Genomic DNA, 23,307 nt, shown 5'->3' with positions numbered 1-23,307 from the left:
TATATTCCTTTGAAAGTTGGTGAGTAAAAAAAAAAAAAAAAAAAAAAAAAAAAAAAGAAAGTTGGTGAGTAGATCTTAAATGTTCTCACCACGAAACAGAAACGGTAATTATGTAACAGGATGAAGGTATTAACTAATGCTGTGGTGGTATTCATTTTGCAACATATGAATGTATCAAATCAACACACTGTATCCTTTATACTTATACAATGTTATATGTCAATTATATCTCAATAAAGATTAAAAAAAAGATGTGATATAATTCCTGCCAGTCTATGTGTGTGTATAAAACACTAAATTAGAGGGGTGTCTGGATGGCTCAGTCAATTAAGCGTCTGACTCTTGATCTCAGCTCAGGTCTTGATCTCAGGGTAATGGGTTCAAGCTCAGCATGGAGTCCACTTAAAAAAAAAAACAAACAAAACTCACTAAGTTAGACTCATACTATATATACAGTTTTATAACCTGGTTTCCCCAGTTAATACTTCAGGTTTTTTGTGTTTTTCCATCTTGTCAGTCTTTTTAAAAAATCATGATATTTAATGGTTATATATACTCTATGGTGTGTGTGTGTGTATGTGTATGTGTGTGTATTTATTTATTTATTTAAAAGATTTTATTTATTTATTTGAGGGACGGAGAGAGAGAGAGAGAGAGAGAGAAAGCAAGCATGGGGAAGAGCAGAGAGAGAGGGACAAGCAGACTCTGCACTGAGCACAGAGATGGACGCAGAGCTGGAGCCCATGACCTGAGCTGAAATCAAGAGTTAGACACAACTGGCTGAGCCACCCTGGCACTCCTAGATTTTTATTATTATAAATAATGAGTGCTGTGGTGAACAACTTTGTACATATTAATTCTAGGTCTATCAAAGGCATTTCCTTAAGGAAAGATCAAAAGATAAGGACATCGTGTAAGGTTCTTGATACATATCTTGAACTGCTTTTCAAATGGAATGTGTACCTATTCACACATCTGCCAGGAGTGTATACCCTCACCAGCACTGAAAACTGTCATAAAAATCTTGATTATTCAACAGGTAAAAAAATGGTAGCTCAGTACTGCTGTCTCCTCTCTATTTTTAAGTAAGCTCTACGGCCAAATCATGACCCTGAGATCAAGAGTTATACACTTCACTGACTGAGCCAGCCAGGTACCCCAGTATTGCTGTATTTTTAATTTCTTTGGATGTTTGTGAGGATGTAGGAGATGAAGCCAAATTTAAACATCAGTATTTTGGTAACCATCTGCCTTTTCCTCTCTTCAATCTTTTTTTTTTTTTTTAATTTTTATTTATTTATGATAGTCACAGAGAGAGAGAGAGGCAGAGACACAGGCAGAGGGAGAAGCAGGCTCCATGCACCGGGAGCCCGACGTGGGACTCGATCCCGGGTCTCCAGGATCACGCCCTGGGCCAAAGGCAGGTGCCAAACCGCTGCGCCACCCAGGGATCCCTCTTCAATCTTTTGTTCTCTCCTTCCCTCTGTTCTCTGGGGTGCCAATTATTTGGAAGGATATTAACTTTCCTGATTGCTCACCAACTGCCAAGAAACATGTTAGGAATGTTTCATCTCATTTTTTCTCTACAAGACGCTGTCCTATAGGTATTTATTGTTTCCATTTATAGGTGACAAAGTCAAAGTTCTAGAGGTTAAGTAACTTGCTGAAAGTGTCTCACATCATGGACAGGGATTAGATGATGAGGTGGACAGGAAGCTGTATTTCCATTTCCTGCTACCCTGATATGTGCTACAGAACAGTGCTGGCTTAGAGTTCACACTGTTTCCTGCTGACTCCACATATACTGCTAAGCAGCTGCTGCTACTGGCAACCAGGTGGCAGGGAAATGGCTGAAGCCTAGAAGGGCATGTAAACTCTGGCCTGTTCAGATAGTAGGAGATAGAATCACATACCCACCCAAGGTAGCAGTGGGGTGAGAGTCCTACTGGCATGGCCACCACCACTCTGACGATCAATCTTATGTTCAGGACAAGGCTGACTTTTTCTGCCACTGCCTGCTCCTCTCAGAAAACCTTTCATAATTTTATCAAACAAGGATGGAATGGGATCCCTTAATGTCCTATGACACTGCTTTTTCCCACTCTTCTGGTACTTGGCAGGAGAATTACCAACTAAAGATAAGATACACTTATTAATGAGAGACCCCGTTGACTTTTATTTTTTAAGATTTTATTTATTTATTCATGAGAGACACACAGAGAGAGAGAGAGAGAGAGAGGCAGAGACACAGGCAGAGGGAGAGGCAGGCTCCTTACCAGGAACCTGATCCCAGGACTCTGGGATCACAACCTGAGCCAAAGGCAGACATTCAACCACTGAACCACCCAGGTGCCCCAAGACACCACTGACTTAATGGTCATGTGATTATAATTTTGACAATGGTATAAAAGTTTGGACCAGACATCAATGTTTTACTTGGAATAACTTAGTAGAAATATTACTCTAAAGGGGAAAGGAGAAAAAATGAGTGGGAAATATCAGAAAGGGAGACAGAACATGAGAGACTCCTAACTCTGGGAAACGAACTAGGGGTGGTAGAAAGGGAGGTGGGCGAGGGGTGGGGGTGACTGGGTGACGGGCACTGAGGGGGACACTTGATGGGATGAGCACTGGGTGTTATTCTATATGTTGGCAAATTGAACACCAATAAAAAATAAATTTATATAAAAAAGAAATATTACTCTAAAAAAATGGTGAGGTCTTGACAAACTGATTCTAAAGTTTATATGCAGAAGCAAAAGACCCAGAATAGTCAACACATTATTGAAGAGAGAGAACAAAGTTGGAGGACTGATACTACCTTATTTCAAGATTTATTATCTTATAATCTCAGTAATCAAGGCAGTGTAGTATTGGTGAAAGAAAGGCAAATAGCTCAACGGAGCAGAAGACAAGAGTCCCCACAAATAGAGTCACCAGATCTTTCACAAAGGAGCAAAGGCAATACAGTGGAGCAAAGGCAGTCTTTTCAACAAATTGTGCTGGAACAAATGGACATCCACATGCCAAGAAAATGGATCTAGACATGGACCTTCCACTCTTCTCAAAAATTCAGAATGGATCACCAACCCAAATACCTAAATGTAAAACCCAAACTTAGAAAACTCCTAGAAGATAATAAAGGAGAAAACATAGATGACCTTGGGTATGGTGATGATTGTTTATACACAACACCTGTGATCCATGAATGAAGTCAGTGATAAGCTAGACTTCATTAAAATGAAAAACTTTAGGGATCCCTGGGTGGCTCGGTGGTTTAGTGCCTGCCTCCATGATCCTGGAGTCCTGGGATCGAGTCCCACATCGGGCTCCCTGCATGGAGCCTGCTCCTCCCTCTGCCTGTGTCTCTGCCTCTTTCTCTCTGTGTCTCTCATGAATAAATAAATGAAATCTTAAAAAAACAAAACAAAACAAACTTCTGCTCTGCAAAAGACAATCTCAAGGGAATGAGAAGACAAGCCACGGACTGGTTAAAAATATTTGCATTAAAAAAATATTTGCGGAATCCCTGGGTGGCGCAGTGGTTTGGCGCCGGCCTTTGGCCCAGGGCGCGATCCTGGAGACCCGGGATCAAATCCCACATCGGGCTCCCGGTGCATGGAGCCTGCTTCTCCCTCTGCCTGTGTCTCTGCCTCTCTCTCTCTCTCTGTGTGACTATCATAAATAAATAAAAATTAAAAAAAAATATTTGCAAAGGACATGTCATAAAGGACTGTTACACATAAAATATACAAAGAAATCTTAAAACTCAACAATTAGAAAACAAGCCAGTTTAAAAATGGGCCAAAGACCTTATAGATACCTCATGAAAGAAGATACACAGATGGCAGATAAGCATGTGTAAATATGCTTCACATTATATGTCACCAGGGAAACACAAATTAAAACAAGATACCACTACACATCTATTAGAATGGCCAAATATTTGGAACACTGACAACACCAAATGCTGATGAAGAGGCAGAGCAACAGGAACTCTCACTCATTGGTGAGAATGAAAAATGGTACAGCCACATTGGAAGATAGTTTGGTGATTTCTTATAAAGTAAACATACTCTTTCCATACAACCTAGCATAGTGTTTCCATGTACTTACTCAAAGGAGTTGAAAACTTATGTCCACACAAAAACCTATACATATATGTTTCTAACAGGTTTATTCTAATTGCCAAAACTTGGAAGCAATCAAGATATCCTTTAGTAGCCAAATAAACTGTGGTAATCCAGACAATGGGAGTATTATTCAGTACTCAACCAGAAAAGAGCTATAATGACACAAAAAGACATGGAGGAACTTTAAATGCATATTACTACGTGAAAGAAGCCAATCTGAAAAGGTTACATGCTGTATGATTACAACTATATGACATTCTAGAAAAGGTAAAACCATGGAAAAAGTAAAAAGATCAGTGGTTGTCAGGAATTGGGGGTGGTGGTGGGATAAATAGGTAGAGTGCAGAGGATTTTTAGGGCTATGAAACTACGATATCTGATACCATAATGATGGATTCATGTTATACATTTGTCTGAACCAGGAGTATGTAACACCAAGAGTGAACCATAATGTAAACTACAGACTCTGAGTGATGATGATGTGTCAATGCAGATTCAGTAATTGTAATAAGTGTATCAATGTGGTGCAAGATCCTGATAATGGGTGAGAGGCTACACTTTTGTGGGGGCAGGGAGGCATACAGGAACTCTCTGTACCTGCCCTCAGTTTTGTTGTGAGCCTTAAGCTGCTCTAAAAAAATAAAGCCTTAATTTAAAAAAATTGGTGAGGAAGCTACACTAAGGAAAGAGTAATTCCATGCAGTAATGTGGCTAGTCATTTCAACTGCTAGGATCTTGGACTCTTTTTGGTTTCCAGAGATGAAAATTCTTATTCTCCTAGTACCTGTTTTTTGAAAAGTCCTTGGGCTTTTTTTTTTTTTTTTTTTTAAGATTTTATTTATTTATTCCTGATAGACACACAGAGAGAGGCAGAGACATAGGCAGAAGGAGAAGCAGGCTCCCTGCAGGAAGCCCGATGTGGGACTAGAACCCAGAATTCTAGGACCACGCCCTGAGCCAAAGGCAGACGCTCAACCACTGAGCCACCCAGGTGTCCCGAGTCCTTGGGCTTAAAAAGTAAAGTATCTAAGCATGCATAGGAGACGAGATTAGCCTGCTTGGGCCTATATGAAGAGCTTAGCATCAGAATACTTCTCAGAGGCCACTAGAAATGATCACTGCTCTTGCTCAGAGGGAACCCAGTACATGCCTCTATAGAATAAGCATGCTAAATTCCAGGTATAGATTAAAAACATAGATATGAAAAGAAAAACCTTAAGAAGAAAACAGAGGTTATTCTTATTACTTAGAGGTAGAGAAAAATGTGAAATACCGATTGAAAAATCTATTACCTTAAAATGAGGCTATATCAAAAGATACATAAGGAAAGGAAAGACACAAATCAGAAAAGGGTACCTGCAATATTGGCAAAGAAATAATATTCAGAACACATAAAGATTCCTACAAAGCAACAACAGCAACAAAAAGATCCAACAATCTCAAAAGCAATAATAACACCAACAGTGGGGCAAAGATCTGAACAGGCAATTCACAAAAGCAGGAACTGAAGTGCTCACAAGGCATCTGAAATGATACTTAATGGTATTAGTAATCCAGTAAATGCAAATTATTATTTTTAAAAAGATTTTATTTATTTATTCATGAGAGACACCGAGAGAGAGAGAGGCAGAGACACAGGCAGAGGGAGAAACAGGCTCCATGCAGGGGGCCTGATGTGGGACTCGATCCCGGGTCTCCAGGATCACACCCTGGGCTGAAGGCAGTGCTAAACCGCTGAGCCACCTGGGCTGCCCTAGTAAATGCAAATTAAAACTACAATTCCATAATCACTAGATAGGCAAAAGTAAAAAGCTTGATTAATACCGAACAATGGCATGGATATGGTACACTGAAACTCACATTTGTGCTAAGAGTATGAATTAAAGCACTTTGGGGGAAATTCAGTAATATTTTTCTACTGGAGGATGTGTATAACCCATAACACAGCCCTCACACTTATATCCTTTAGAGAAATTCTTGCCCATGTGAAATATGTTCCCTGCATCCACTGTTTGTAAAAGCAAAAGACTGGAAACAATCTAAATGTCCATCAACGGCTGAATGGATAGACGAATGGTGGCATATTCATGCAGTGGAATAGGATCCTGAAGTTAAGATGAAAGAATTCAAACAACATACATCAACATGGATAAATCTCAAAAAACAATGTTAGGCAAAAAAAGCAAGTGGGGGAAATGGTATGTATAGTACCATTTATATAAAGTTTTAAAATGCAAACAAAATCACATATAATTTGAGAATATAAACAGATGCAACATACCAAAATACACATGGGAACAATAAACATCAAAATCAGAATAATGGTTACCTCTGGGCACGGGGGGAGGGGGAATGGCAGGGTAGGGTCCACCCACATGGGGCTTTAGTAATAACTGTAATGACTTATTTTATTAAAGAAATCCAAAGCAAATGTGGGAACATGTTAAGATTTGATGGAGCTAAGTGTTAAGCCAGTATTCTCAACATTAGTTTCTATACTCTGTTAACTGGGAATATTTCTTTCTTCTTTTTTCTTTCACTCTTTGTTTTGTTTAGTATGCTACTTGATGCCTTGTAAAGACTCAGCTTTATCTTCAATGTAGCAACTTTTCAGGGCCTCATCAAAATCAAAGCCATGTCTTAGTATTATTTGTTGGTGGGAGAAAAATGATTATGTTTTATAACATATGGGGATACTTCCTACTTTTTCTATACTTCCTACTTCCCAGAGATATATTATATGCATAAATAATTGTGGAGTCTTAAGTGACAGGAAGAGTTTTGGATGAACTTGACAGAATTCTCTGGGTCTCCCATGTCTTGAGAGATGTGACATTTTCAGTTCCTGACCAGTCACAATGTTCTCACCAGACAGCTAAACAGATGGAAACCTTGGTCTCAGGTTTGACAAAAAGCCATGAGGTCAGAAAAGGCAAGAGCTAGTCTGACAGACTTTGCAGCTGTCTGTGGGAAATGCAGGTAAAAGGCTTCATTTATCATTAAAAGCTGCTGGTTTTCATCTTGGAAAAATAGCTAATAGTTCATCTCCTGAGGCATGGAGCATTGGGCAGGTGGTGGCCATTAGCCAAATTTGTTTGAGCCTCAGAGAAAAATTTGGGGGTGGCATAGCTCATGTTGTTTGTGTGCTACTGGGATGCAAGGCTGGCCAGCGTGCTATGTCTGTGGAAGGTCATCACCGAGCAGTGGGAAGTCTGAAGGGTTGATTTCTTCTTCTTTTAAAAAGATTTATATGAGAGAGAGAGAGAGAGCGAGAGAGAGAGAGCATACATGAGCATGAGTGAGGAGAGGGCCACAGGGAGAGGGCTAGATCTCAGCAGATTCCCTGCTGACCATGGAGCCCAACGTGCAGCTCGATCCCATGACCCTGAGATCATGATCGGAGCCGAAATCAAGAGCTGGATGCTTAACTGACTGAGTCACCCAGGAGCCCCTATTTTTCCCTTTTAGAGCTTTATTTTTATTTTTATTTTTAAAGATTTATTTATTTATTTATTTATTTATTTATTTATTTATTTATTTATTTATTTATTTATGATAGTCATAGGGAGAGAGAGAGAGAGAGGCAGAGACACAGGCAGAGGGAGAAGCAGGCTCCATGCACCGGGAGCCCGACGTGGGATTTGATCCCGGGTCTCCAGGATTGTGCCCTGGGCCAAAGGCAGGCACCAAACCGCTGCGCCACCCAGGGATCCCCTTTTTAGAGCTTTAATACACCTGGAATTGATTTTTTAAAAATCGAGATACAATTCATATATAATAATATTCATCCTTTTAAAGTACAGTTGAGTGTTGTTTCGCCTTTTTTTTCTTTTTAGTATATTCACAGGTTGTGCAACCATAATCACTATGTAGTTCCAGAACATCTCATCACTCCACAAAGAAACCCCATACCTCTCTGGAGTCATACCTTGTTCCCTCCCCTGGCTTCACCAATCATGAATTTCCTTTCTGTCTTTCAGATTTGCCTCCAGGATGCCTGGATGGCTCAGGGGTTTGAGCATCTGCCTTAGGCTCAGGGCGTGACAGGGGATCTGGGATTTAGTCCTACATCAGGTTCCCCGCAGGGAGCCTGCTTCTCCCTCTACCTATGTCTCTGCCTCTCTCTCTGTCTCTCATGAATAAATAAATACAATCTTTTAAAAAATTATTTTGGTTTCCTTTTTGTCTTATTGTTCTAAACAACAGAACTTCAAGGCCAACATAGGAGAGAAATGGCTAAAGAGAAAAGGTAGTAGCAGATATCCTTGTCTTATAGTGTGAAGAGAAAATCTTTCTATAATTGACCTTATTAAGCATGTTTATTATAGTGTGTTTTTCATGAAATGATTCCTTGATTTCACAAGCTTGCTTGATCCTCCCATCTCCACGGCCTTGGTGACCTTGCTGCTGGCTGTAAACTCCTCTGGGGTGTGGCTGTGCCTGTCTCTTTGCTCTGTGGGGCATACACGGGAGGACCCTTTGACTGAGTGACAGAAGAGCTCAAGCTCTCAGAGGGAAGGATAGTCTCATAGAAATCAACGTGGGCTTAACAAGATGGAGAAAAGTGAGTGGCTGGGTATGTTAGAGATTCAAAAAGCTCTTGAGGAAGAGAAAAGTTCTGTGCAAAAGGAAGAAAGCTTTGCTATTGGGGCAGCAGTACATGCATACAAAAATTGGAAAGAGAAAGTTTAGTTTTTCTGAATGTTAAGTTCTTTTTTAAGTAGGCTCCACACCCACTTAACACGTAGAACATGGGGCTTGAACTCATGATGCTGAGGTTAAGACCTGAACCGAGATCAGGAATTGGATGCTTAACTGACTGAGCCACCCAGGCACCCATGTACGTAAGTTCTACAATCAGAAAATCTAGAAGGAAACCAGTTTAATTTCAGGATGCATGGGGTTTTATGTTAATTCTTAAAATTTTATTTTGGATTACTCATGAGTGGGGTAATACCACTGTTATTTTTTGGTAAATTTGGTTATAATGGAGAGTTTTAAACACATATGAGGTAAACAGAATAAGATAATGACTCCTTATTGCACTCATCATTCAGCTGCTACCACCAAAGAGATGTCATTCTCATCACACTGCATCTATGCCTCTAATCCAGTGGCTCTCACGGGGGTGGTTTCACTATACTCTCACTCGTGCTTAGATATTTGGCAATGTCTGGAGATATTTTTCTTGTCAAAATTGGAAGGGTGTTGCTGGCAGCTAGTGGGTCATGGTGAGGGGCACTGCTAAGCATCCCACGATGCACAGGACAGCCCCACAGCGAAAGGTTCTCTGGCCCAAGATGTCAATAGTGCAGAGGGTGAGAAACTCTGCTGTCATCACTCTCTATCCCTCACTTAATTTTTTTTTTTTTAGGTAAAATTTGAATGTATTTGAATGTAAAATTCTTACTGTTTAATTCTGACAAATGGATTTAGCTTTCTAATGCACACCCTCTCCTAAGTTTCTGTATATAACTTTTATCAGATTCAATCGTCTTCTATTCTACTTTGCTGAGTTGATGGTGATGTTTTTAAGTCTATTGCTTATGGGGGCGCCTGGGTGGCTCAGTCGGTTAAGTGTCTACCTTTGGCTCAGGTCATGATTCCAGGGTCCTGGGATCGAGCCCCAAGTCAGGCTTCCTGATCAGTGGGGAGCTTGCTTCTCCCTCTCCTCCCTGCTTGTGCACTCTCTTGCTACCTCTGTCGCTCTCCCTCTCAAATAAATAAACAAAATATTTAAAAAAATAAACCTATTGGGGATCCCTGGGTAGCTCAGCAGCTTAGCACCTGTCTTCAGCCCAGGGCGTGATCCCAGAGTCCTGGGATCAAGTCCCACGTCAAGCTCTCTGCATGGAGCCTGCTTCTCCCTCTGCTTGTGTCTCTGCCTCTCTCTTACTCTCACTCTAATTCTCTCTTTCTCTCTCTCTCTGTGTCTCTCATGAATAAATAAAATCTTAAAAAAAAACTATTGCTTATGGGTATTACACTGTTATCAATCCACTTGCTTTTTATTTATTTATTTTTTGTTTTTAAATTAAAAAAATTTTTTTGCTTTTTTAAACTTTTTTTTGCTTTTTTTTTGCTTTTTTTTTCCCCTTTATTTTGTTTTGCTTGCTTTTTTTTTTTAAAGGGGTACGTAAAAACACATGGCCACACTTAGGAGATCTACTGAGAACTGTGCCCAAGAATAACCATCTTATGTTCCTTGGTGTTGGGCTTAAAAAAAAATCTGAATTTTGCCTTAAATATTTTTTCCATATGGTTTTGAATTACGTGAATTTTTAAAGTCAATATGGTCACAATGTAGTGTGTGTGAATATATATATATATATATATGACGGAATATTAGTCTTAACAAGGAAAGAAATTTTGAAACATGGATAAACCCTGAAGATATACTAAGTGAAATAAACCAGACACAAAAGGACAGATACTGTACCATTCTACTCATATGAGGTATGTAGAACAGTCATATCCATAGGAATAGGAAGTAGAATGGTGGCAGCCAGGAGGGAATGGGAAGTTACTGTTTAATGGGGAATGGAGTTTCAGTTTAAGAAGATGAAAAGGTCTAGTGGATGGTTACACAACAATGTGAATATACTTAATACTACTGTGCACTTAAAAATGGTTAAAATGTTCAATTTTATATGTTTTACCACAATGAAAACAACGTCGATATGTATATAAAGATAATATAAAAGAAACTAACTTCACAGGTGATTTATTGCTCAATATATTTTAGAGTCCATAAATGACAGATTTAGAAGGAGCAAGTGAGAGTCTGATTCAGTGCTCTCTTTATGTATGAGGAAACCGAACCCAGAGTAGGGAAGCAATGGCTCATGATCACAGGGATCATTAACAGCAGAGTGACGACTGGACCCCAAGTCTCAGGGTCCTTTTTCCCACACCATATTGTGCTGTTTTCTCCATGGTAAATTTGTGCAAATGGATTCTATTTCTACTGTGTGCTCAGTCACAGATACCATCGCCATAAGACTAATTAATGACCCTGTAAATCCCATAAGATTCTCTGAAAGATCACTATCTAGGAAGAAGCATTATAAATATCAGTATGGTTCAGTTCCATGTGCCCTTGCAATTGCTCAAGAGGACTCTGGGGCCCACAGATAAATAATTCACTTTGTAGTAATCAGGAAGAGAATAAATCAGGAAGAGAATAAAGAGCAGGAAAATGTCTCCTTTCCTATTTTCTGCACAAGTGCTGGAGATAATCTAAATTTAGGATCTAGTGCCTTTGTGATCAAGCAAAGGCAGCTGAGATTAGGCTAAATCTTAGTTTCAATTCCACAGCTTTTGTTAAAGCTTGGATTAGAGGTGCTACAAGACCTGAATCAGAATCTGTTGCAGTCCTTGTTAATTAACTGATTCCTATGGTTCTGCTGCCCGAGTAATCATGTCTACAGCTATATGACTGCTTGGGTTTCTAAGCCCAGATACTCGGGGCAAGCCATGTACCTGGGCAAACCTGAACTTCATGTAGGAATCCATCAAGGGTCACACTGCCCTTCAGTTCCTACCCATATCCTCTTCCAGGCTGGGCTCCCCTATTACCCACTCCCATTTGCCTGGTGAACAAAGTAAAATCCCAGCTTCACAGATGGTTTTCTCATCCACATCTCAAAGCAGAAGTTAATACTGGCCAAACTGGTATTTTTCTGAAAATATGTGCTTTGACTCCAAGCTGATTATTTTAACATTCTTTTGAAGAAGAGAAAATCTGAGGAACATAGATATGGTATTGGATTTATGTGACAATATGAAAATATCATGGTTATTAGGCACTAAATCAGCTAGCATGGCCCAGGCAAAGCTGCAAACTCATGAAAATATGTTCCCAAAGAGTCAACATTATTATGTTCCAGTGGCTTCTGCCTGGAGACAGAAAGTTAGTAACTCATAACTCTAAAGCTTCTCTTAGATACACAAATCATTACTCCACATCCTCTCTGATTATGCACAACAGCGAAGTAAACAGAATAAATTCCCAGTGAAAGTGTGCTAATGAAACTGGAGACATGCCGGGGCATTATTCTGCTGTTTCCAATGGAGAGAATTAATTCTATGCTTACAGCATTCAAGAAGCAAGAATTTCAAAACACTGAAACTCTACAGTCAGACACAGTTGGTCAGTGTCTGACTGAATCCAGGCAACCTCCCAGGAAGTTTTCTGAGACAATACTTTTGACTGGCTTTTAAAGTTGGTCATCCAGACAGCCTGCAGCAATTAGCAACTAGATGTCATACCAGGTAAGATGGTTATTGAAAGCAGAAACAAAGTTATGTTCTTGGTCTGAGCAAGCCTAAAATTAGTAAGAGCTGGCATTTGTTGAGGGCTTAGTATGTGCCAGATGTTGCATTCAGCACTTTACGTGCACTATCTTGTTTAATCCTCACGACTACCCTGTAAGGTGGTACCATGATTATTCCCATTTTATAGATGAGGAAACTAATGTGCTAGGAGGTTTGTCAAAGGACAAACAGTTGTTATGTTGCAGAGCTAAAATTCAGTGACAGACCTTCATGAACCTGGACCCCAGGATCTTCATGCTCACACCATACTGCTTTTTCATAAGCTAGGAAGGCGAGAGCCTTACAAAAAGCCTGTAAGACAGCGTGCATGTATCAGATTCAAGAGATTCCTGATATTCACAGCTATTACATGTCCAGCTTTGATATTTCACGAGAGACCCATGATGACCTGGGGCACATGCTCACTTGCCCTCTTCCTGAGGTATAACTCGGCTCAGCAAAGCTGAGGGCCCAGGGTGAGGGCAAGTTACTGAGCTGGGAAAGAGTGGAGCCTCTGCCAAGTCAACTAATTTGGTGGAAGAGCAAGACTTATGGAAATGTCTTGTATTACGTAAACTTGCTTTAAAATGTGGTTGGGAGTTCTTTCAAATATAAAAAGTAATTGGAACAGGTTAAATGTTGCTACATACAGGTCTAGGGAGGATTTATTTTAATGAATATAGAAGAATCATTTATGATCAGTACATGAATAGCTTGTATCTAAACAGGTATTTGTCATGAATTAGGGGCTATTTTATTTTGTTTTGTTTTGTTTCTAAAGTAGCTTAAAATGTTCTCCAAATTCAAGCTGCTCAAATTTCAGAAAGTCTGAATAGGTGGTAGTTGAAAAGAGGTGACTCTGTTGTAGCATATAACTCAACTCATCAGTGCTGAGGTGACACAACCTGTGAGGAGCTATCTTGAAGCACAGCATTCAAGTGAACGGAGTGGGGCTGATCAAGGAAGGCTTCTGGGAGGAGGTGAACAGTTCTTGGTACCAAAAAGATAAGCCTTTCTTTGCTTGCTACTCTGAAGTGGTATCTGGCCAGCCACTATAGGATCCAAAATAATCCAGAGGAGCCTTTGCTGCTCCCTCTGCCTGGCTTTTTTTCTCCTAGTTCTTCTCAAGAGCCAGCTCTCAGAGGAGCCTTCTCGGAGCAACCAATCTAAACTTATTACTCCTACATGCTCCTAAGATATTCTCTCACAGATCCTAGCTTTATACCTTTTAACATAAGTTAAATCTTCTCAGGATGCCTGGGTGGCACAGCGGTTAGGCGTCTGCCTTTGGCCAAAGATGTGATCCTGGAGACCTGGGATTGAGTCCCCATCCAGCTCCCTGCATGGAGCCTGCTTCTCTCTCTGCCTATGTCTCTGCCTCTCTCTCTCTCTGTGTCTCTCATGAATAAATAAATACCATCTTAAAAACAAACAAACCAAAACTATCTTCTCATTTGTTAACTCACATCTTACCTTCTCTTCTTACTTGGATGTGAGCACCACGAAGAAGAGATCTTTTCTGTCTTGTTCACTGTGGTACAACCTGCACCCAGCGGAATGCCTGGGTACTTAGCAGGTGCAACAAAAATGTTTTAAATAAGTGGATGAATTAAGCTGCCAGGTCATCCTCCTGTCCCCAGACAGGGGAAATCAGCAATTTTATTTCTCCAGAGTAAATCCCTACTGGAAAGGTTTGTGTATGACTTATGACAAAAGCTGTAAGAAAAAGGCCCTGTACCAATTTACCTCACCTGTTCTGCTCCCACCATGCTAATTGGCTTGCACTTGAAGAGGTGGGTGATGAACTTGGGAATGAAGGAGCTGTGGATAAAAAAAGGCGGCAAATTAGGCTTATTCTCTCTCTTTAAATATTTTATTTATTTGTTTGTTTGTTTGCTTGTTTATTTATTTATTGAGATAGCATGCACAAGTGGGGAAAGGAGCAGAGGGATAGGGACAAGCCAACTCTATGCTGAGGGCAGAGCACAACATGGGACTCGATCTCAGGACCATGAGATCATTACCTGAGTTGAAATCAAGAGTCAGACACTTAACTGACTGAGCGAGCCACCCAGGCACCCAGGCTTGGGTAAAGAACTGCAGAAACTTTTTTTTGAGGCCGCACTTCTTTCTATAAGAAAGCTGAGAAATGGAGGTAGACGCTACTGTGGCCTCCTAGCATCCATTGTTTTCTTTCTTTGCAGCCAAAACTCTGGTTTTATTTAGGTATATGTGGTTTTTGGATGCTGGGGAAAAGTTGTTCTCTACTAAACTGCAGACGTAAATTCTAATTAGCCTCAGCCAGTCAGAACATGGCATTTCTTGTTGACTATTGTGGGTCCTGAGGTGGGGACATGATCTAAGCCAGCCAATCAGATTGAAGGAATGGACTTCACTGAGTGGACGGGGAAGACTTTCTCTCCTTCTTCAGGGTATTCTTATGTTTGGATAGAGCATCTAGAGCTGACATTTTACCACCATACTAAGGATGAAGTCAGCCTCAAGGAGAGCAGGGTAGAGTAAGGAACTTGGGTCCTTAATGACATTGCTGAACCACTGAATCAACCATCTTTGGATGTGTCCTACCTGGGACCTTCTGGTTATACGAGATACAAACTTAATCTTATGTTTAAGTGAGTTTAAGTAAGGGCTTCTATTACTAACAGCTGAAAACACCCTAATAGATATGACAGTGAGATAGCTAGAGGATGTTAAATGCAAAGATAGAAACTAATTACTGAGGCAGTAACTGTCAGAACAAGGGGAAAAAATACATGATCTCTGAAAAATTTACTGAGGATGAAAGGGCAAGCAGATTTGAAAAAGGGAGAATTATTTTATATTTTTACTTTTTTATTTTAAAAAGATTTTATTTATTCACTTGAAAGAGTGAGTATGAATGGAGGGGAGAGGCAGAAAGAGAAGCAGACTCCATACTAAGCAGGAAGCCCAACTTGGGGCTACATCCCAGGACCCTGGGATCATGACCCGAGCCAACAGCAGATACTTAACCAACTGAGCCACCGAGGCACTCCAGGAGAATAACTTTAATAGACCAGGAGGGCTTTTTAGAAAAAACTGCAGGGCCTGAATAGGGAAAGCTGAGTTGTACAGGTGCAGAATGTAAGGTGTGGGAGAGAAATGCCTATAATCAGGGCTAGGCCCAGAGTGGACTGACCAGGAGAGCATAGGGTCCATGAACAAGGAAGGAAGGATAATAAAACAGGATCTGGAAGTCAAGATAAAAAGGCTGGCTAGCACCCTCCTCTCCCACTCTTCAAAAGCTGCTCTCAGGGCCATGACTTCACTTTCTCCAATCCCTCTACACATTCGTGCCTGCTCAAATACTCAAAGAAGGACCAGACACCTCAGACACCTCACTGGAATAGCACTGGCACCTCAGCTCTAGTATATCCAGGACTCAGCCCCACCCTAGAACGCAGGCTCAGTGGACCCAATCTCGTCTATCCAGTCATCCAAGCCAGAAACCAGGAGTTTGCCGAGACTGCTCCCTTGGCCTTCCACCCCAACATCCAATCAGTTCTCAGCCCTTCCCCTGAACTCCCTTACCCCATCTCCTGATCAAGCCTACCACAGCTGCTTCAATTGTTTCCTAACTGGTCTTGCTGTCTTCAGCCTCCTCTTTTCTAACTATCAGCTGCCAAAGGTATTTATTGCAGATGCAAATATGCTCAAGACCTTCCCTGATTTAAAATTCTTGTAATGGGGATCCCTGGGTGGCGCAGCGGTTTAGCGCCTGCCTTTGGCCCAGGGCGCGATCCTGGAGACCCGGGATCGAATCCCACGTCAGGCTCCCGGTGCATGGAGCCTGCTTCTCCCTCTGCCTGTGTCTCTGCCTCTCTCTCTGTGACTATCATAAATAAATAAAAATTAAAAAAAAAATTCTTGTAATGGCTGCAGACAAGGCCTTCCTTGATTATTTTCCATCCTTAGCCTTAGCATGCTAAGCTGTGGCACCCTATGCTTGATTCTGCCAGCTACGTAACACCTCTATGCCTTTGCTTACACTGCTCCCTGTGTGCAGAATGCCCTTCATTATGGCCTTGTGGATCAGTAGACACACATCTTCTGCACCCCGCTCAAGGACCTCTCTCCTTATGAAGCCTTTCCTCAGTCACCTCTACCATAATACTCTACATAGAGTCCACAGACCTCCAGCCTAGCATGATAACTTCTTTTTCTGTACCTATTTGCTTGTGTGTTTATTTCCCTTTACCTGATTTTAAGGCAAATGAGAACAGGGACCATATCTAGTAAGCCAAAGCATTTAATTCTGTGTCTGGAACATAGCAGGTGTTCAAATGGCTGCATGTTGAATAAAGAATAAAGAGTAACAAACTGAAATGGTAGCAGTTGCCACTTTTTGAATGTCAGCTTGGTACCAGCACTTTACCAGGAAGTTTACACGTGACTTTTCATTTTTATCTTCAAAACCACTATTAAGAGATTTGTATTATCCCCATTACTGAATGGAAGAGAATCAGCTTAGTAGATGAGGGAGGCTGCTTATGGTTCAAATAGCAGGGTTTGTTTTAAAATATTTATTTATTCATTTGAGACGTGGAGAGGGGCAGAGGGAGCCAGAGAGAGAGAATCTCAAGTGGACTCCCCACTGAGTGCAGAGTCCAACTAGACTCCCATAACTTTGAGATCATGACCTGAACTGCAACTAAGAGTCAGACACTCAATCAACTGAGCCACCCAGGCATCCCTCAAATAGTAGTTGTTTTTTTAAGATTTTATTTATTTATTTATTTATTTATTTATTTATTTATTTATTTATTTATGTATTTATTTATTTATTTATTGAGAGAGAGAGAGAGAGAGGGAGAGAGAGAGAGAGGGGGGCAGAGACACAAGCAGGCTCCATGCAGGGAGCCCGATGTGGGACTCGATCCTGGGATTCCAGGATCACGCTCTGGGCCGAAGGCAGGCGTTAAACTGCTGAGCCACCTGGGCTGCCCTCAAATAGTAGTTTTAATCAAGGGTGATCTTGATGTCAAAATAGGAAATACTGTTGTGCTTCAGAGACCAGATGGAGGCAAAAGGAAACATCCATGGCTTTGCATTGGTGAGATAAGAAAGGAAGTTAAAGGGAAAGAAACATAAACTCCAGAGATCAGATCTAGGGGGACGCTTGCTGATCAAGGAGAACAGGGACCACGTAGAAGGGATTCTTCAGGGCTCTAAACAAGAGCCAGGTCAAACAGGTAATGTGAGATTGAATTCATGACTAATTGCAATAGTACACGCAGTTTATAACCTAAGTCACTTCTATCTCAAGTAGGCTTTGGTTGTACCCTTGAACTGGCTCTATGTGCTAGTCTGCAAGAGTGGGGTGAGGAAAATATAGGGACCAGAAACATGTCACAGGCGAGGGGTAGACGGGAAGAGAGAATTCCTGGCAATATGATGGGTAACTGATAGGTAACTGCCCAGGGCTTCTCCAGCCTGTGGGATGGTAGCAACTATTACTCTTGCTGGGGATGGATCTTCCCACAGCACTACCTCTGAGGTTTCTACTCTTGGCTGGGATTTTACAAGGATGAGAGGGTACTATGGATTAAATCAGAAAACCACTTTTTCTATCAGAGGTAAACTTTTCCAGATGTGAGAGATGGGCATCCTATTCCTAGCTCACCCAATATGAGCATAGTAAAAAAATTAAAGGGCTCTGAGAGAATGTGAGGCCGATGCTGGGGCTAGCTAAGCAAATGGACCCTTTACTCACTTTAATATGAGCTCAGTTGGACCTTTGTGCAACCACACTGGAGATTTCTGGCCACAATAAAATTTTACAAAGATACTGTTTTTACCAAAGGTATGGGAGTGTCACAACGTGATTTATCAGCAATGCTTTTAACACACACTGATGAGCACTCAGAGAGTGAAGGGAATGTCAATTCCTGGTTCATCTGCCATATTGCAAACATTAATGCCTCCCTGGAGAGTCCACTTGATCCTTTCTTGACAAACTGGAAACTGAAGCTTATGCCACAAACCCCTCCATAATTGTTGTTCCTTAGGGATTTATTTGTGAGGGAGAGAGAAAGCCTTAACTGAATACAAAACAGGAAAGATTTGGAAAAGACAGAAACCTGGAGCCCTAAATCCCCCCTTGGGACTTGGATGAGGACAACCTAAATACAGTAGCTTGGAATAGGCTGACCTTCCTGAAGCCCTTCCTTGAGACATGTGCCAAAATGCTTGTTTGCTTGCTGGTCAGAGGAGGCATTGGCCTTCTACATTGCCTGGTCTCAGAGGAAACAGTGCTACAGCCAGATGCTGACTGGCAAAGGACCAAACAATTTCCCCACTTCCAAACTTCAGACCAGTAATGGCCACACATGAGGACATGGCAGGAAGACACGCAGCACAAGTGTTCACTTCATTGCCTTTGGCAATGGAACCCTCTGACTTGCTCTTCCCTGTTTCTAGTACCTTCCCTGGACTCAAGGATATCCAGAAGCAGATAAATTCTGGCAGCCTCAGTAATAAGTACCATGAGGAAGGAGGAAGAGAATGCTTAAAAGAAATAGAACTGAGGTCCTACCCTAAAAAGCTTATCATCTAGTTGAAGAGACAAAATATATACATGAAATCACTAAAAAATAATTTTTTTAATTATCTAAACCTGTGGGGAAGCAGGGACACTGTTATGTCCACATAGTTTCCCCAATTCATTTCTGAGTTTGTCTTCATGTGGTTGACTGTATTGCTTTTACTGTTGTCTGTGACTTTAAGTAGTGAATTTAGTTTTATTCTTCTTCTTTGGGGTACAAGAAAATTAGATGGCTATAGGCACCAGAATAAGCCCCAGCTAGATGGTGGGACATCTGGATTGGGAACATGCTGGTGGTAAGTATGGCATTCAAAATAACCCAGTGAGGGAATCCCTGGATGGCTCTTTAGCGCCTGCCTTCGGCCCAGGGCATGGTCCTGGAGACCCGGGATTGAGTCCCACATTGGGCTCCCTGCATGAGCCTGCTTCTCCCTCTGCCTATGTCTCTGTCTCTCTCTGTGTGTGTCTCTCATGAATGAATAAATAAAATCTTAAAAAAAAAATAATCCAGTGATAAGAATGTTCTAGGGGTACCCGGTGGCTCAGCTTGTCAAAGGTCCAACTCTTGATCTCAGGGTCTTGAGTTCAAGGCCCAGCATGGAGCCTACTAAAAAAAGAAAAAAAAAAAAAGAATAATGAATGTTCTAGGACTTACTTTGCAAACTTAATGCAGAATTGAGTGAAGTATTTCCGTGTGGAAGCTAGGTTGTCACGGATGATAGGGACATTCTGCTTAATGTGAAGAATGACAGAGGTGACATAAGGGCTCTGGTCACCAACGTGTTCCACATTCTGCCACTGCATCTGAAAATAGGAGACAGGGAGGACAAGCCTTTAGATCTTTCACAGGAGGACAGTCTGACCCATTTCTGGGGAGAGGCAGGTGGGTGGCAATGAAGCTAGAGCTTGCTATCACAGCTGCCATTTTATCTTGGGTAGTGTGTCTTACCCAGTCTGTCGTGGCTAGGCATGGATAAAAACAAGTAAGCCCATCTTATCCTGGCCAGTGAGGTGTAACTTCAGTACTTTCTCTAATCTGTCCCCCTCATGCTTGAAACAGCCTTCCCTTCCCATCTAAGTGGCCATCCTATAGAGGAACTCTCACCAGGAAAGTGAACTGGACTGTCCTGAAGCTGTTCCACCAGAGAGGGGCCATGAGAGGACACGAGAGGGGGCATTCACTTGTGAGCACGTTGGTAGCTTGGGAGATTGGAGGTGGTTGGGGCTAAGTGAAATGAAACCTGGATGAGAGTTACTTAGGTCTTTCTCTCAAGTAAATTGTAAGGAGGGGAGGATTTTGAAAAAAGGAAACTAGATATCAGTGTGAGACTTGCTTCAAAACAATCCAGAGTTTGGAGGAGTAGATGAGAGAAGATTAGTGAAGCCGGGTGATGGGTCCATGAAGTTTATTATACTGTTTTCTCTACTTTTGCACAAAATTGAAGTTTTCCATAATAAAGGATTCAAACCTTGCTCCTAAAACCTTTGAGATTCTATTGGGGTTTCAATCAAGGAAAAGGAAAGAAGATCTCGGGAATTCCAAGGGGTGCAGATCAGAGGGCATGAGGAACAGGGCAGGGACTATGGGTGGCAGGCATGGGGCAGACCAGCACCATTAAGAGGACATGAGTGGTCCTTAACCAGGCCATGAACAAATGAGAGACCTGCTTGCCTCAAGCTCTAACCATCTGCGAATTAGGAGAAAGGCTCTAGGAAATGTCTATGGCAAATCAGGGAAAGAAGCAATGCTGCAGGGCCTCTCCCGCCTTGGATACACACAGAAGAGAGGCAGTGTGGGCTCCCAGCCTGCCCCAAAGCTGCCAGCAAACGGGCACTTTAATCCTGAAAAGAGCAGGAATGTGCTGGAAGACATCTGCTGAGTCAGCCTCTCAGAACGGAGCGCTGGGTTGTCTATTAAAAAGATCCCAAGCCAAACACAAACCATATAATATGTTCATAGAAGGAGGGCAGTAGTTCTGAGGCCTTGATGTCTCTGGCAAGAAAACACTATTTTTTATGGAGCTCTTGGGGAAAGGAAAAATTCAGTACTGAAGGAACTTGTTTAAAAGAATCATATCATACATGGATGACTCCCCAGCTCCTGGGAAGCTTGAGTGACTCTATGTTTTGCCCTAATGTTTCTTCAAATCAGCAGTAATACTTATATTTTGAAAGCTGTAGGTATGTGTAAGCATATAAAAAAGCAGGAAGGGACTTCCATCTTTATTTTAGAGATAAGAAAACCAAGGTCCAGAGATATTAAGTCTTTTGCAAGGTTTCACAGCAAAGTACCACATAGAAAAAGTCTCGAAGTTTTTTTATTTTTTAAGATTTTATTTATTTATTCATGAGAGACAGAGAGAGAGAGAGAGTGAGAGAGAGAGGGGCAGAGACACAGGCAGCGGGAGAAGCAGGCTCCATGCAGGGAGCCTGATGTGGGACTCGATCCTGGGTCTCCAGGATTAGGCCCTGGGCTGAAGGCGGCGCGAAACTGCTGAGCCACCCAGGCTGCCCAGTCTCTAAGTTTTTACTGGGGGAAATCAGAAACAAACAATGGAGAAACAGTAGAAAATTCTGCATGAATTGACTTTATATTCTAATGCTTCAGTTATATGTAATGTTCTCATTATCTTTTTATCTTATTCAAAAGGCTTCTTTTTCTATCTGATTTTTAGACATTTGACCCATTCAAACAGTGAGCATCCTGGGTGATCTTAAATGAGCTCACAGGGTGAGGCCAAAGTTGATAGATGCTGTTAATGTCTGTACTTCATCTTCTTTTCCCCAGCTCCATAGCAACACCTGGTACAGAATGCCCTGGGTAAACACAGTCATCTGGGAAGGGAGCTTGATGCCCCTTCCTCCAACTGCCATGAGGCTCTTCCACAGTAATGACTATTGTTTCCCTATTGGCAGCATATTATATTTCAACATCTCAAAAAAATTAATAAATAATTATCTAACAGAAGACAATCATAAAGGGAGGTGGTGATATGCCTTGTCATTGGTTACAAATCAACTCTGAGGCAAGATGGAGCTTGCGCCGCTGGACTTCCAAGTTCCCGCTGATGAGCCAACCCCTCTTAATCACCACTGGCTACATCAGTACATACCCACATTTGGAATATATGTGAAAAGATATGATGTGCTTTAATACATTAGCACATCCAGTGATCAAGTGTATTAGTATTAGCAAAAGTAAAGTGGATTTGTGATTTTAAATTTAAATCAGCTTAAATGACATAAGAAAACAATGTAAAGTACTGGAGAACAATGAAAATTGATACTGGTTTCACTATTTAAAAAAAGGAAATTCTGCAAAATGTAATTAGTAGTGATTCTGAGCAGTCACTGCCTCAAGTGGGCTGATGCTTGCCATCACCCATCCTAGATGACTTAAGGTCTGAGCTGTAACCTGAATGACTCAAGACACTGACATTAGGACCCACCATATTCAGGTCCCTTTGCCCAGCACTTTGCATCCATTGTCTCATTTACTATTCATACATGAGCTCATTTGGTTCTCACAGCAGTCTTATAGATGAGGAAAGTAAAAAAGCTCAACAAGGTTAGGTAATTTGCCCAAAGGCCAGGTAACTTGTTTGGTAAATGAGAGAGTGGAGACAAACCAATTCTGTCTAAAGCCTAAGCACTGTATCATCAGGCTGTTTCCTTAGGTGCTTGTTTAAAAAAAAAAAAGAGAGAGAGAGAACAAAAACATTTACTGGGCCTTATGCAAGGTAAGCTGTGTTTCTCAGGGAGAAGCTAATGAAACACATAGTGATCAAAGTTCTCTTTCAAAAAAGGCAACAAAAGGTAGCTTGCACTAAAGAAACAAATATCCTGAAAAGCCATCAGTAGGAATAAAATAAAAATTCCAGGGATCCCTGGGTGGTGCAGCGGTTTAGCGCCTGTCTTTGGCCCAGGGCGCGATCCTGGAGACCCAGGATCGAATCCCACATCGGGCTCCCGGTGCATGGAGCCTGCTTCTCCCTCTGCCTGTGTCTTTGCCTCTCTCTCCCTCTCTCTCTCTGTGACTATCATAAATAAATAAAAATTAAAAAAAAAAATTCCAACTTTTCCAGGTTGGATCTGACATTTAAAATTTACCCCTCCCTACTTAAAAGTTTTTCCTTTTGTGCTTTTTATTTAGGTAGGGTTGCATACTACTGCTACTATATACACAAGAAAAACAGTTTACAAAAGCTGTAACTAAGATATAGGATTCACTGAAACTGCACACAAGGAAATGATCACACTTAGCTATATAGAGAG

General features: G+C 41.4%; 1 protein-coding gene across 6 annotated transcripts in view; it reads right to left on the bottom strand.

Annotated features, from left to right (window-relative positions):
* The window catches only part of VPS53 (VPS53 subunit of GARP complex), a 143,690-nt gene that overhangs the window by 7,112 nt on the left and 113,271 nt on the right, over window positions 1-23,307 (bottom strand). For 5 of the 6 annotated variants that reach the window (XM_025476197.3, XM_035721581.2, XM_025476199.3 and 2 more), the window contains 2 exons: window positions 19,688-19,836; window positions 14,201-14,270 (listed from right to left, as the gene is read on the bottom strand). The exons of the other annotated variant lie outside the window; for it this stretch is intronic. In XM_025476197.3, the coding sequence (XP_025331982.1) occupies window positions 14,201-14,270; window positions 19,688-19,836 (219 nt within the window). The remainder of the gene's footprint in view (window positions 1-14,200; window positions 14,271-19,687; window positions 19,837-23,307) is intronic. 6 annotated transcript variants of the gene reach the window in all.

Source organism: Canis lupus, chromosome 9, assembly GCF_003254725.2.
Source record: "Canis lupus dingo isolate Sandy chromosome 9, ASM325472v2, whole genome shotgun sequence".
In the NCBI taxonomy this organism is placed as follows: Eukaryota; Metazoa; Chordata; class Mammalia; order Carnivora; family Canidae; genus Canis; species Canis lupus.
This window is presented reverse-complemented; position numbering and strand designations above follow the sequence as displayed.